At 42.4% G+C, this 15909-nt stretch overlaps 1 protein-coding gene across 1 annotated transcript in view; it reads right to left on the bottom strand.

Moving 5' to 3' along the window:
* Window positions 1-15909, bottom strand: part of lrp2b (low density lipoprotein receptor-related protein 2b) — a 125058-nt gene that overhangs the window by 17414 nt on the left and 91735 nt on the right. The window contains exons 65-67 of the mRNA XM_014158653.2: window positions 10219-10341; window positions 9003-9131; window positions 1614-1745 (exon numbers count right to left, since the gene is read on the bottom strand). Coding sequence (XP_014014128.2) covers window positions 1614-1745; window positions 9003-9131; window positions 10219-10341 — 384 coding nt within the window. The remainder of the gene's footprint in view (window positions 1-1613; window positions 1746-9002; window positions 9132-10218; window positions 10342-15909) is intronic.

The raw sequence follows: 15909 nt of genomic DNA, 5'->3' as shown, positions 1-15909 counted from the left end.
TATACTCACAAAATAGTCTGTAGCGTTCGAACGGTTTGGCCTAGAAACTATTATGACCCCTCTATGGAAAGATGAGACTCTTGCTCTATGACACCCCCACAAGCATCTTGGGACTCATCTTGCAGTCGGTACAACCGATTTGCCAACGTCTGTCTGTAGAGTCCAAACGGTTTGGGCTACACACTAATATGACCCCTCTGTGTAAAAGTGAGTCTCTTGTTTTGCTCTAGGCCTCAAAAGACTTGTCTGAAGGTCCCATTGTACTAGTTGGAACAATTTATGGAAGTACAGTATATGGACACTGTTTAGTGACAAAAATAAGGGGTTAAATACATGTACAAAAAATACAACAAATGTTTCCTGATCTTTCTTACATCTCTGAGATACAGGACCTAATAATTAACCTAATACGTTTTTTTGTACTATTGGTTAGAGCCTGTAAGTAAGCATTTCACTGTAAGTTCTACACCTGTTGTATTCGGCGCACGTGACAAGTAAACTTTGATTTGATTTGACAGACACTTCAGAACAAACTTCCTTTAGGTTTTGTTTGGGACTATTTGTTGTTCCATGTAGTGAATCTGTTATTCAATGCGTTTGAATGTGCTAATAGCAGTAAGGCCCAAAAATTATTTTGTAATGTTTTTTGTAATATATTTTTTTGATACTTCAAGGGGTCTTAAAATTCAAAAAATCAAATAGCAAAATGATCCTTGGTATGACCTTCTTAAAACAATTCCATATAGCTTATAAACTACTAACCCTACTAATGATAATGACATTACTTATAATGATGATCATTATTGGAGGAGGAGATCAAGAAAAGGAGGCTTATTGTTATTATAAAGATAATTTTTCCTGACAATTTGGAACAGTATAAACACTAAATAAACAAGTAATACCAGAGATTCTGCACAGCAAATATTAAAAACAGCCGAATTTGTGAAATTGTTTATCCGACATGTGTTGCATGAGGCTTGGTACTCAAGGAATCAGTAGCCTATTAAACAAACACTCAAACAGGCAACACAAGCAGGATCTGTCTTATTTCTGTAGATAAAGTATATATGGATGACAAAAAAAACCAGCCACAATTAACAGTTAGGCTATTGATTATAGACCTAATTAAGTTCGGGTTTCCTCTCTCCTCACTTTTCTTAGACAATTAAGGCAAGGGCTGTTTTCTCGTCTCCTAACTCTGCTGCTGCCTCCACCACATTGTTCTCAACACCAATATACTGGTTAACTTTGCTATTATGCACATAGCAACATGGTCTAGGAAAAGGCACCAATTCAAAGGCGCACTCACGTTTCAGAACAGTGGACAGCAACCGCTATCAAACGAGGGAGAAAGCGCATTTGTTATAAAATATATTTTTTTTTATTAGTGTTGTACCATTGTCCTTAACCATATACAATTTTAGTAGCACATGCCTTAGTGATGGACTGCGCCATCCCCACAATGGAGTAGTCCACTCAGACAGGTGTCTTGAACACCATGATTTATACATTTTTTGCTCAACTAAAGAAATCTGGGTCAAACAACAAACAGCCTATCAACCAGACGACTAAATTGGGTCAACCCTAGTGAGCACGTCTCTATATGTGTGTACCTGTGCAGTTGAAGGTGCTGTCCGGGTCCACTCTGTATCCAGGTCTACAGGAGCAGATGAAGCCGGTCCTGTTCAGGTTGGTACACTCGTGCTGACACAGTCTCTCCTCACAGGTCCGGTCATGGCCAAAATCTGAAACGGGGCACACAATGGGTCACTTTCTCCATTTGTCTAAATCAGCTTTTGATAAAATCACAGTAATAAACAACCGTTTAAAGTTAAGGATTCTGGTTCAGGCTATGAAAGTAGGTTTAAAGTAAGGTTTCTCAACCCAATCCTCGAGGCCCACCAGTCATTCCATAATTTAGTTGTACTCCAACACCTGCACACCCTTTGCTGATTAGTTCACTAGTTTCAGTGGTGTTTGAATACATCAAATACATGGAATTGCGGTTCAGAAAGGCTGAGGTAAATGACCTACTTACATTACATAATAGATACTGTGAAGATAGCATCTGCATAAGCACAATGCATCTTCACTTATACATTCTTAAATGTGTTAGTTTGTCAAATATGTTGTTTTTAATTCCGCCCCAAATTGTGTTTCATATCATTCAAACCTTGCTATACATGTACCATCAACTTCACCTTCAACAGTTTCAAGTGTTTGTCTTGTCAGTTTGAGTGTGTTCAAGTGTGTTGATTTTAATTACTGTGTTAATTATTGATCTTAATTATTGTGTTTTGCTTTAGAATGGTGTCTGTTTGAACAGTGTAGGAGAAATACTTAATGAAAGGAGGTAGACATGCTTTTATGCTCTGCAGGAAAGTTTGTTGATTTTATAACCTTTAGCATTGTTTTTTATTTTTGTTTTTTTTATTTAACCTTTATTTAACCAGGTAGGCCAGTTACACATGGGATAAACAAACGTACAGTCAATAACACAACAGAAAAATCTATGTGCAGTGTGAGCAAATGTAGAAGATTAGGGAGGTAAGGCAATAAATAGGCCATAGAGGCGAAATAATTACAATTTAACATTAACACTGGAGTGATAGATGTGCAGATGATGATGTGCAAGTAGAGATACTGGGGTGCAAAAGAGCAAAAAGATAAATAACAATATGGGGATGAGGTAGTTGTGTGTGCTATTTACAGATTGGCTGTGTACAGGTACAGTGATCAGTAAGCTGCTCTGACAGCTGATGCTTAAAGTTAGAGAGAGCGATATGAGTCTCCAGCTTCAGTGATTTTTTCAATTTGTTCCAGTCATTGGCAGCAGAAAACTAGAAGGAAGGGCGGCCAAAGTAGGCGTTGGCTTTGGGGATGACCAGTGAAATACACCTGCAGGAGCGCGTGCTATGGGTGGGTGTTGCTATGGTGACCAGTGAGCTGAGATAAGGTGGGGCTTTACCTACCAAATTCTTCTAGATGACCTGGAGCCAGTGGGTTTGGCGACAAATATGTAGCGAGGGCCAGCCAACGAGAGCATACAGGTCGCAGTGGTGGGTAGTATATGGGGCTTTGGTGACAAAACAGATGGCACAGTTTGCTGAGTAGAGTGTTGGAGGCTATTTTGTAAACGACATCGCCGAAGTCAAGGATCGGTAGGATAGTCAGTTTTACGAGGGTATGTTTGGCAGCATGAGTGAAGGAGGTTTTGTTTCAAAATAGGAAGCCAATTCTTGATTTAATTTTGGATTGGAGATGCTTAATGTGAGTCTGGAAGGAGAGTTGACAGTCTAACCAGACACCTTGGTATTTGTAGGTGGCCACATATTCTAAGTCAGAACCGTCCAGAATAGTGATGCTAGTCGAGCGGGCAGGTGCAGGCAGCAATCGGTTGAAGAGCATGCATTTAGTTTTACTAGCATTTAAAAGTAGTTGGAAGCCACGGAAGGAGTGTTGTATGGCATTGAAGCTCATTTGGATGTTTGTTAACACAGTGTCCAAAGAAGGGCCAGAAGTATACAGAATGGTGTCGTCTGCGTAGAGGTGGATCAGAGAATCACCAGCAGCAAGAGCAACATCATTGATATATACAGAGAAAAGAGTCGGCCCGAGAACTGAACCCTGTGGCACCCCCATAGAGACTGCCAGAGGTCCGGACAACAGGCCCTCCGAGGGGGCTATTCGATGCTAATGCTGAACGCCACAGGATGTTTTCGTGCTGGTCAAGGGCAGTCAAGTCTGGGGTGAACCAAGGGCTATACCTGTTCTTAGTTGTACATTTTTTTTAAATGGGGCATGCCTATTTAAGATGGTGAGGAAAGCACTTTTAAAGAGCAACCAGGCATCCTCTACTGAAGGGATGAGGTCAATATATCTGAAGTGTTTTAGGGAGCGTTTGACAGTGATGAGGGGTGGTCGTTTGACCGTGGACCCATTACTGAGGCAGTGATCGCTGAGATCCTGGTTGAAAACAGCAGAGGTGTATTTAGAGGGCAAGTTGGTCAGGATGATATCTAAGAGGGTGCCCATGGTTACGGATTTAGGGTTGTACCTGGTAGGTTCCTTGATAATTTGTGTGAGATTGAGGGCATCTAGCTTAGATTGTCGGACGGCCAGGGTGTTATACATATCCCAGTTTAGGTCACCTATTAGTACGAACTCTGAAGATAGATGGGGGGCAATCAATTCACATATGGTGTCCAGGGCACAGCTAGGGGCTGAGGGGGGTCTATAACAAGCGGCAACGGTGAGAGACTTGTTTCTGGAAAGGTGGATTTTAAAAGTAGAAGCTCGAATTGTTTGGGCACAGACCTGGATAGTATGACAGAACTCTGCAGGCTATCTCTACAGTAGATTGCAACTCCGCCCCCTTTGGCAGTTCTGTCTTGTTGGAAAATGCTGTAGTTGGGGATGGAAATGTCAGAATTTTTGGTGGCCTTCCTAAGCCAGGATTCGGACACGGCTAGGACGTCAGGGTAGGCGGAGTGTGCTAAAGCAGTGAATAAAACAAAACTTAGGGAAGAGGCTTCTGATGTTAACATGCATGAAACCAAGGCTTTTATGGTTACAGAAGTCAACAAATGAGAGCACCTGGGGAACAGGTGTGGTGCTGGGGGCTGCTAAAGGCTATAAGAACTGGTCGCCTAGTGCGTTCGGAACAGAGAGTAAAAGGGGCAGATTTCTGGGCGTGGTAGAATAGATTCAGGGCATAGTAGGATGTGGAGGTAAACCTAGGCATTGAGTGACGATGAGAGGTTTTGTCTCTAGAGGCACCAGTTAAGCCATGTGAGGTCACCGCATGTGTGGGGGGGTGGGACAGGCATGTTGGGCTGGGGGCTCTACAGTAAAATAAGACAATAACTAACCAAAACAACAATAGACGAGGCATATTGACATTAGGGAGAGGCATGTGTATCCGAGTGATCATAGGGTCCAATGAGCAGCAATAGGTGAGTCAGGGAGCCTTCGGTAGTCGCTACTATGCTAGGCGAGCTGGAGACACGGCGATTTAGAGAGCTAGTGGGCCGGGGCTAGCAGATGGGCTTCGGCGACGTTGCAACGGAAAAGTCTGTTGAAAACACCTCGGACGATTACGTCAGCAGACCAGCCGTGGTAGATCGGCGGGGTTCCGTGTCGGCAATAAAGGGTCCAGGCCAATTGGCAAAAGAGGTATAGTAGTCCAAGAATTAGCTGGTAGACCTCTTCGGCTAGCCGGGAGAAGGCCTAGCTCGAGGCTAGCTCAAGGCTAACTGGTGCTTGCTTCGGGACAGAGGTGTTAGCCAGCAATAGCCACCCGATTGCAGCTAGCTAGCTGTGACGATCCGGTGTAATGGTCCAGGGCTTGCTGCAGGAATCCGGTGATGAGGTAGAGAAAAAGCACTCTGATAAATTCTGGGTTGATATTGCGCTGTGCAGACTGGCAGGTATTGACCGAGCTGAAGCTGGCTGGTGTCCGAGTTAACGGTGAAGACCGCTAGCAGTGGCTAACTGACTAGTAGCTAGTTAGTTGGCTAGCTTCTGATGGGGGTTGCGATTCTAAAGTATAAAAATAGCAGAACCGTACCACATTGGGTGAGGCAGGTGGCAGGAAAGTCTATTCAGTTCGTAGATGGAAAGTGAGATTAAAATATATTAAAAAAAAATACGAAAAAAATGAGGAAAACGACTATTTACACGGGACAAGGCAAACACGTCGACTGCTACACCATCGTGGATCAATCGTCTGTATTTTAACCTCGTTTTTAACCCATCTGTTTTATAATAATTATTTACAGATTTAGAAAATGTTTCCAATCCAGTTACCATTTTAATTAACCTCTTAGTGTGCATGGGTACGGCCAGTTCCTTCACACATACAGTTGAAGTCGGAAGCTTACATTCACCTTAGCCATATACATTCCTGACATTTAATCCTTGTAAAAATTCCCGGTCTTAGGTCAGTTAGGATCACCACTTTATTTTAAGAATGTGAAATGTCAAAATAATAGTAGTGAATTATTTATTTCAGCTTTTATTTCTTTCATCACATTCCCAGTGGGTCAGAAGTTTACATACAGTCAATTAGTATTTGGTAGTAGTGCCTTTAAATTGTTTCACTTGGGACAAACGTTTCGGGTAGCCTTCCACAAGCTTTCCACAATAATGACAGAGCTGGTGTAACTGACTCAGGTTTGTAGGCCTCCTTGCTCGCAAACGCTTTTTCGGTTCTGCCCACACATTTTCTATAGGATTGAGATCATGGCTTTGTGATGGCCACTCCAATACCTTGACTTTGTTTTCCTTAAGCCATTTTGCCACAACTTTGGAAGTATGCTTGGGGTCATTGTCCATTTGGAAGACCCATTTGCGACCAAGCTTTAACTTCTTGACTGATGTCTTGAGATGTTGCTTCAATATATCCACATCATTTTCCTCCCTCATGTTGCCATTTATTTTGTGAAGTGCAACAGTCCCTCCTGCATCAAAGCACCCCCACAACATGATGCTGCCACCCCCGTGCCTCACGGTGTTCTTCGGCTTGCAAGCCTCCCCCTTTTCCCTCCAAACATAACGATGGTCCTTATGACCAAACAGTTCTATTTTTGTTTCATCAGACCAGAGGACATTTCTCCAAAAAGTACGATCTTTGTCCCCATGTGCAGTTGCAAACCGTAATCTGGCTTTTTTATGGCGGTTTTGGAGCAGTGGCTTCTTCCTTGCTGAGTGGCCTTTCAGGTTATGTCGATATAGGACTCGTTTTACTGTGGATATAGATAATTTCGTACCGGTTTCCTCCAGCATCTTCACAAGGTCCTTTGCTGTTGTACTGGGATTGATTTGCAGTTTTCGCACCAAAGTATGTTCATCTCTAGGAGAAAGAACACGTCTTCTTCCTGAGCGGTATGACGGCTGCGTGGTCCCATGGTGTTTATACTTGCGTACTATTGTTTGTACAGATGAACGTGGTACCTTCATGCGTTTGGAAATTGCTCCCAAGGATGAACCAGACTTGTGGAGGTCGACAATTTTCTTTCTGAGGTCTTGGCTGATTTCTTTTCATTTTCCCATGATGTCAAGCAAAGAGGCACTGAGATTGAAGTTAGGCCTTGATATACACCCACAATTACACCTCCAATTGACTCAAATTATGTCAATAAGCCTATCAGAAGCCTCTAAAGCCATGACATCATTTTCTGTAATTTTCCAAGCTGTTTAACCTGTTGGGGCTAGGGGGCAGTATTTTCACGGCTGGATAAAAAAACGTACCCGATTTAATCTGGTTACTAATCCTACCCAGTAACTAGAATATGCATATACTTATTATATATGGATAGAAAACACCCTAAAGTTTCTAAAACTGTTTGAATGGTGTCTGTGAGTATAACAGAACTCATTTGGCAGGCAAAACCCTGAGACATTTTCTGACAGGAAGTGGATACCTGATGTGTTGAATTACCTTTAAGCCTATGCCATTGAAACACACAGGGGTTGATTAATGTTTTGGCACTTCCTATTGCTTCCACTAGATGTCACCAGCCTTTACAAAGTGTTTTGAGTCTTTTACTGTGAGATCTGACCGAACAAGAGCCATGGAACGGTGATGGCCGATTAGACTCTGGCGCGAGTTCATGTTGGGTACCCTCGTTCCAATACGTTATAAAAGAGAATGCATTCGTCCACCTTGAATATTATTCATGTTCTGGTTAAAAAAGGCACTAATGATTTATGCTATACAACGTTTGACATGTTTGAACGAACGTAAATATATTTTTTCCCCTCGTTCATGACGAGAAGTCCGGCTGGCTTAGATCATGTGCTAACAACACGGAGCTTTTTGGATATAAATGATGAGCTTTTTTGAACAAAACTACATTCGTTATGGACCTGGGATTCCTGGAAGTGACATCTGATGAAGAGAATCAAAGGTAATGGATTATTTACATAGTATTTTCGATTTTAGATCTCTCCAACATGGCCGTTTGTCTGTATAGCAAAGCATATTTTTCTGGGCGCAGTGCTCAGATTATTGCAAAGTGTGATTTCCCAGTAAGGTTATTTTTAAATCTGGCAAGTTGATTGCGTTCAAGAGATGTAAATCTATAATTCTTTAAATGACAATATAATATTTTACCAATGTTTTCTAATTTTAATTATTTAATTTGTGGTGCTGACTTGACTGCCGGTTATTGGAGGGAAACGATTTCCTCAACATCAATGCCATAGTAAAACGCTGTTTTTGGATATAAATATGAACTTGATAGAACTAAAAATGCATGCATTGTCTAACATAATGTCCTAGGAGTGTCATCTGATGGAGATTGTAAAAGGTTAGTGCATCATTTTAGCTGGTTTTATGGTTTTGGTGACGCCTGGCTTTGAATTGACAAAACATTACACACAGCTATTGTCAATGTACTCTCCTAACATAATCTAACTTTATGCTTTCGCCGTAAAACCTTTTTGAAATCGGACAACGTGGTTAGATTAAGGAGATGTTTATCTTTCAAAGGGTGTAAGATAGTTGTATGTTTGAAAAATTTGAATTTTGACATTTATTTGGTTTCAAATTTGCCGCTCTTGAAATGCACCTGCTGTTGATAGGGTGCACCACGGGTGGCACGCTAGCGTCCCACATAGCCCCAAGAAGTTAAAGGCACAGTCAACTTAGTGTATGTAAACTTCTGACCCACTGGAATTGTGATACAGTGAATTATAAGTGAAATCATCTGTCTGTAAACAATTATTGGAAAAATACTTGTGTCATGCAAGGTAGATGTCCTAACCGACTTGCAAAACTACAATTTGTTATAGTTTGTTAACAAGAAATTTGTGGAGTGGTTGAAAAACGAGTTTCAATGACTCCAACCTAAGTGTATGGAAACTTCTGACTTCAAATGTACATTGCAGATGATGGTTACTCATTTGTAATGTATCAATAATGTAATACAAATAATTATGAGCAATGGGTTTTGCTCTCTCAGAAGATTCATGTTGTGAGAGAGTGATGTTGAACTCACTGCAGCCTATCTCGTCAGTGAGGTCCCCACAGTTGTCATTGTGGTCACACACATAGGGCAGGGCTACACACTGTCCATTGGTACATTTGAACTCCTGGAGCGTGCAAGGAGCCAGGGTGGGCTCACGGCCTGTAAGGAAACACACACACATGCTAGGATGAGCACACACACACGCTAGGATGAGCACACACACACACAAGCATGAACGCAAACAAATAACTACTTTTACATTTTTTCAATCTCTAATATTGTCATTTCAATAGTCATAAATGCTGCCCCTCTTGCCTTTCACCCTTAATTTGAGATTAAGTCACTGAGTGCCTGTCCAACTGCACTTTAACATAGAGAGTAATCTAACAAAGTCATTATCCATGGAATGTTCGGGCAGATTCCATTGGAAAAAGAGTGTACAAAACATGCTCTTTCCATGACATGACCAGCCTAATCCAAGTGAAAGCTATGATCCCTTATTGATGTCACCTGTTAAATACACTTCAATCAGTGTAGATGAAGGAGAGGAGACAGGTAAAAGAAGGATTTTTGAGACAATTGAGACATGGATTGTGTATGTGTGCAATTCAGAGGGTGAATGGGCAAGACAAAAGATTTAAGTGCCTTTGAACGGGGTATGGAAGTTGGAACCAGGAGCACTGGTTTGGAGTGTGCCAAGAACTGCAACGCTGCTAGGTCTTTCATGTTCAACAGTTTCCTGTGTGTATCAAGAATGGTCCACTACCCAAAGGACATCTAGCCAACTTGACACAACTGTGGGAAGCATCGGAGCCAACATGTGCCAGCATCCCTGTGGAACGCTTTCGAAACCATGTAGTCCATGCCCAAACAAACTGAGTCTGTTCTGGGAGCAAAAGTGGATTAAACTCAATATTAAGAAGGTGTTCCTAATGTTTTGTACACTCAGTGCATATTGCAACATTTTCAAATATAAGGCTGTGTTCACTGAACCTTAACCTAATGAATATTTGGGTCAGGGATCCGTTCACTCAAACAATCATAATACTATTTGCATCAGGGCTACAGTCATAAGGGCTACTTTAATTAAACCTAGATAAACCCCAATATGTTGCACTAGGGCTACGGTCACTTCACTAAACATCACTACAGGTTGCATTATTTCTGCGTTTACTGAACCTAATCTCCACAACATATTGCATTAGGGCAGCATTCACAAATGTTGCGTTGGGGGTGCGTTGCTTACAGAGGTCCTCCTTCTCATCACTTCCATCCCCACAGTCGTCCTTCTGGTTACACAGATTCCCAGAGTAGATGCAGTAGCCGTTAGCGCAGCGGAACCTCGATGGCATCTCACAGGTGATGTTCACTGGCAAACAACACCAAAGGAGGAAATGGGTATTAATTAATTTGACAAACACACACAACTGTATTTCTACAGTTATATTGGTTGCCCTGAGCCCTATATTACGAATTTGGCTTGAGAATTTAGCGAGGTAACTTTGGTCAACTCTAAGTTCAACTCGGGATAACCGATGACACGAAAGTGGCTCACCTTTAAGCCAGTTAAATTTCTATGGCAACGAATCCTTCAGAACTAACCTGCTCCGGGGCAGGCTATCTCCGGGATAGCTCCAATTATTCTGAATGAAGGGTTTGAGCTGTGAGTTGGGGACCAATCAAATTAGATTCCCTCCCTTTTGCAAAGAGTGCATCATCATCCCATCAGACGACTGATTAAATATTTCATTAATCAAATGTTTTTGTGTGTTAAAAATATAAATATTCAAATACATACAGTGGGGTCTGAAATCATTGACAGCCTTTATAAAGATGAGCAAAAATGACTAAAAACAAACAATTAATATACTGAGGGCTTTATTTTCGGCTGGCGGTAGGAAGCGCAAGTGTCAAACGCATATTACTTTCAAATCAAATGTTAGTCACGTGCGCCAAATACAGTGAAACGCTTACGTACAAGCCCCTAACCAACAATGCAGTTTAAAAAATACGAATAAGAAATAAAAGGAACAAGTAATTAAAGAGCAGCAGTAAAATAACAATAACGAGACTATATACAAGGGGTACCGGTATAGAGTAATGTGCGGGGGCACCGGTTAGTCAAGAAAAAAGTGGTCAGATGAAGCAGATGCTAAGCTACAGGACTGTTTTGCTAGCACAGACTGGAATATGTTCCGGGATTCTTACGATGGCATTGAGGAGTACACCACATCAGTCATTGGCTTCATCAATAAGTGCATCGATGACATCGTCCCCACAGTGACCGTACGTACATACCCCAACCAGAAGCCATGGATTACAGGCAACATCCACACTGAGCTAAAGGCTAGAGCTGCTGCTTTCAAGGAGCGGGACTCTAAACCGGAAGCTTATAAGAAATCCCCCTATGCCCTCCGACAAACCATCAAACAGGCAAAGCGTTAATACAGGACTAAGATTGAATCGTACTACACCGGCTCTGATGCTCGTCGGATGTGGCAGGGCTTGCAAAACCATTACAGACTACAAAGGGAAGCACAGCCGAGAGCTGCCTAGTGACACGAGCCTACCAGACGAGCTAAACTACTTCTATGCTTGCTTTGAGGCAAATAACACTGAAATGCATGAGAGCACCAGCTGTTCAGAACGACTGTGTGATCACGCTCTCCACCGCCGATGTGAGTAAGACCTTTAAACAGGTCAACATTCACAAGGCCGCAGGGCCAGACAGATTACCAGGACGTATATTGCGAGCATGCTCTGACCAACTGGCAAGTGTCCTCACTGACATTTTCAACCTCTCCCTGTCCGAGTCTGTAATACCAACATGTTTTAACCTGTTAGGGCTAGGGGGCAGTATTGACACGGCTGGATAAAAAACGTACCCGATTTAATCTGGTTACTACTCCTGCCCAGTAACTAGAATATGCATATAATTATTGGCTTTGGATAGAAAACACTCCAAAGTTTCTAAAACTGTTTGAATGGTGTCTGTGAGTATAACAGAACTCAAATGGCAGGTCAAAACCTGAGAAGATTCTGTACAGGAAGTACCCTGTCTGACCATTTCTTGGCCTTCTTTGCCATCTCTATCCAAAACAAAGGATCTCTGCTGTTACATGACACTTCCTACGGCTCACATGGGCTCTCAGAAGGCGGCAAAAAGCTGAATCGTGGCTTTGCAGGCTCTGGCTGAAAAAAAGTAGCGCGTTTGGGTAGTGGCTGGTTACAGTACTGTGAGACTCAGGCGCGTGCCCGCGTCGACCAAATGCTTTGTTTTCTTTCCTCTGTTTACCGAAACGTAGATTCCCGGTCGGAATATTTTCGCTTTTTTACGAGAAAAATGGCATAAAAATGGATTTTAAACAGCGGTTGACATGCTTCGAAGTACGGTAATGGAATATTTAGAATTTTTTTGTCACGAATTGCGCCATGCTCGTGACCCTTATTTACACTTCGGATAGTGTCTGGAACGCACGAACAAAACGCCGCTAATTGGATATAACGATGGATTATTTTGGACCAAACCAACATTTGTTATTGAAGTAGCAGTCCTGGGAGTGCATTCTGACGAAGACAACAAAGGTAATCAAACTTTTGTAATAGTAAATCGGAGTTTGGTCAGGGCTAAGCTTGGTGGGTGTCTAAATGGCTAGCCGTGATGGCTGGGCTATCTACTGAGAATATTGCAAAATGTGCTTTCACCGAAAAGCCATTTTAAAATCGGACACCTCGATTGCACAAAGGAGTTCTGTATCTATAATTCTTAAAATAATTGTTATGTTTTTTGTGAACGTTTATCGTGAGTAATTTAGTAAATTCACCGGAGGTTTGCGGGGGGTATGCTAGTTCTGAACGTCACATGCTAATGTAAAAAGCTGGTTTTTGATATAAATATGAACTTGATTGAACAAAACATGCATGTATTGTATAACATAATGTCCTAGGTGTGTCATCTGATGAAGATCATCAAAGGTTAGTGCTGCATTTAGCTGTGGTTTGGGTTTATGTGACATTATATGCTAGCTTGAAAAATGGGTGTCTTATTTCTGGCTGGGTACTCTGCTGACATAATCTAATGTTTTGCTTTCGTTGTAAAGCCTTTTTGAAATCGGACAGTGTGGTTAGATTAACGAGAGTCTTGTCTTTAACCTGTTATGGCTAGGGGGCAGTATTTTCACGGCTGGATAAAAAACGTACCCGATTTAATCTGGTTACTACTCCTGCCCAGTAACTAGAATATGCATATAATTATTAGCTTTGGATAGAAAACACTCCAAAGTTTCTAAAACTGTTTGAATGGTGTCTGTGAGTATAACAGAACTCATATGGCAGGCCAAAACGTGAGAAGATTCTGTACAGGAAGTACCCTGTCTGACCATTTCTTGCCCTTCTTTGTCATCTCTATCCATTACAAAGGATCTCTGCTGTTACGTGACACTTCCTACGGCTCCAATGGGCTCTCAGAGCCCGGGAAAAAGCTGAATGACGTAATTCAAAGCCCTGGCTGAAACACACGAGCGCTTTTGCTAAGTGGTCTATCAGATGACAAAGGGCTTAGGCTCGTGCACTGGCCGCCCCCGTCTTTCTGTTTTTCCCTCTATTTACCGAAACACAGATTCCCGGTCGGAATATTATCGCTTTTTTACGAGAAAAATTGCATAAAAATTGATTTTAAACAGCGGTTGACATGCTTCGAAGTACGGTAATGAAATATTTAGAAATCTTTTGTCACGAAATGCGCCATGCGCACGACCCTTATTTACCATTCGGATAGTGTCTAGAATGCACGAACAAAATGGATATAACGATGGATTATTTTGGACCAAACCAACATTTGTTATTGAAGTAGAAGTCCTGGGAGTGCATTCTGACGAAGAACAGGAAAGGTAATCAAACTTTTCTAATAGTAAATCTGATATTGGTGAGTGCTAAACTTGGTGGGTGTCTAAATAGCTAGCCCTGTGATGCTGGGCTATCTACTGAGAATATTGTAAAATGTGCTTTCACCGAAAAGCTATTTTAAAATCGGACATATCGAGTGCATAGAGGAGTTCTGTATCTATAATTCTTAAAATAATTGTTATGTTTTTTGTGAACGTTTATTGTGAGTAATTTAGTAAATTCACCGGAGGTTTGCGGGGGATATGCTAGTTCTGAACGTCACATGCTAATGTAAAAAAGCTGGTTTTTGATATAAATATGAACTTGATTGAACAAAACATGCATGCATTGTATAACATAATGTCCTAGGGTTGTCATCTGATGAAGATCATCAAAGGTTAGTGCTGCATTTAGCTGTGGTTTTGTTTTTTGTGACATTATATGCTAGCTTGAAAAATGGGTAGTCTGATTATTTCTGGCTGGGTACTCTGCTGACATAATCTAATGTTTTGCTTTCGCTGTAAAGCCTTTTTGAAATCGGACAGTGTGGTTAGATTAACGAGAGTCTTGTCTTTAAAATGCTGTAAAATAGTCATATGTTTGAAAAATTTAAGTTTTCGGATTTTAGAGGAATTTGTATTTCGCGCCACACCCATCATTGGATATTGGAGCAGGTGTTCCGCTAGCGGAACGTCTAGATGTAAGAGGTTAAAATGCTGTAAAATAGTCATATGTTTGAGAAATTGAAGTAATAGCATTTCTAAGGTATTTGAAAATCGCGCCACGGGATTCAACTGGCTGTTGCGTAGGTGGGACGAATTCGTCCCGCCTAGCCCAGAGAGGTTAAGCAGACCACCATGGTGCCTGTGCCCAAGAACACTAAGGTAACCTGCCTAAATGACTACCGACCCCTAGCACTCACATCTCTAGCCATGAAGTGCTTTGAAAGGCTGGTCATGGCTCACATCAACACCATCATTCCAGAAACCCTAGACCCACTCCAATTTGCATACCGCCCCAACAGATCCACAGATGATGCAATCTCTATTGCACTCCACACTGCCCTTTCCCACCTGGACAAAAAGAATACCTATGTGAGAATGCTATTCATTGACTACAGCTCAGCATTCAACACCATAGTGCCCTCAAAGCTCATCAATAAGCTAAGGACCCTGGGACTAAACACATCCCTCAGCAACTGGATCCTGGACTTGCTGACGGGCCACCCCCAGGTGGTAAGGGTAGGTAACAACCCATCCACCACGCTGATCCTCAACACAGGGGCCCCTCAGGGGTGCGTGCTCAGTCCCCTCCTGTACTTCCTGTTCACTCGTGACTGCATGGCCAGGCACGACTCCAACACCATCATTACATCTGCCGATGACAACAGTGGTAGGCCTGATCACAGACAACAACAAGACAGCCTATAGGGAGGAGGTCAGAGACCTGGCTGTGTGGTGCCAGGACAACAACCCCTCCCTCAACGTGATCAAGACAAAGGAGATGATTGTGGATTACAGGAAAAGGAGGACCGAGCACGCCCCCATTCTCATCGACGTGGCTGTAGTCGAGCAGGTTGAGAGCTTCAAGTTCCTTGGTTTCCACATCACCAACAAACTAACATGGTCCAAGCACACCAAGACAGTCGCGAAGAGGGCACGACAAAACCTATTCCCCCTCAGGAGACTGAAAAGATTTGGCATGGGTCCTCAGATCCTCAAAAGGTTCTACAGCTGCAACATCGAGAGCATCCTGACTGGTTGCATCACTACCTGGTAATGGCAACTGCTCGGCCTCCGACCGCAAGGCACTACAGAGGGTAGTGCGTACGGCCCGGTACATCACTGGGGCCAAGCTTCCTTCCATCCAGGACCTCTATACCAGGCGATGTCAGAGGAAGACCCTAAAAATGGTCAAAGACTCCAGCCACCCTAGTCATAGACTGTTCTCTCTACTACCGCACGGCAAGCGGTACCGGAGCGCCAAGTCTAGGTCCAAGAGGTTTCTAAACAGCTTCTACCCCCAAGCCATAAGACTCCTGAACATCTAGTCA

Source organism: Salmo salar, chromosome ssa19, assembly GCF_905237065.1.
Source record: "Salmo salar chromosome ssa19, Ssal_v3.1, whole genome shotgun sequence".
Classification (NCBI taxonomy): domain Eukaryota; kingdom Metazoa; phylum Chordata; class Actinopteri; order Salmoniformes; family Salmonidae; genus Salmo; species Salmo salar.
Note: the sequence above shows the minus strand (reverse complement) of the source record. Positions and strands in the feature narration are given on the sequence as shown.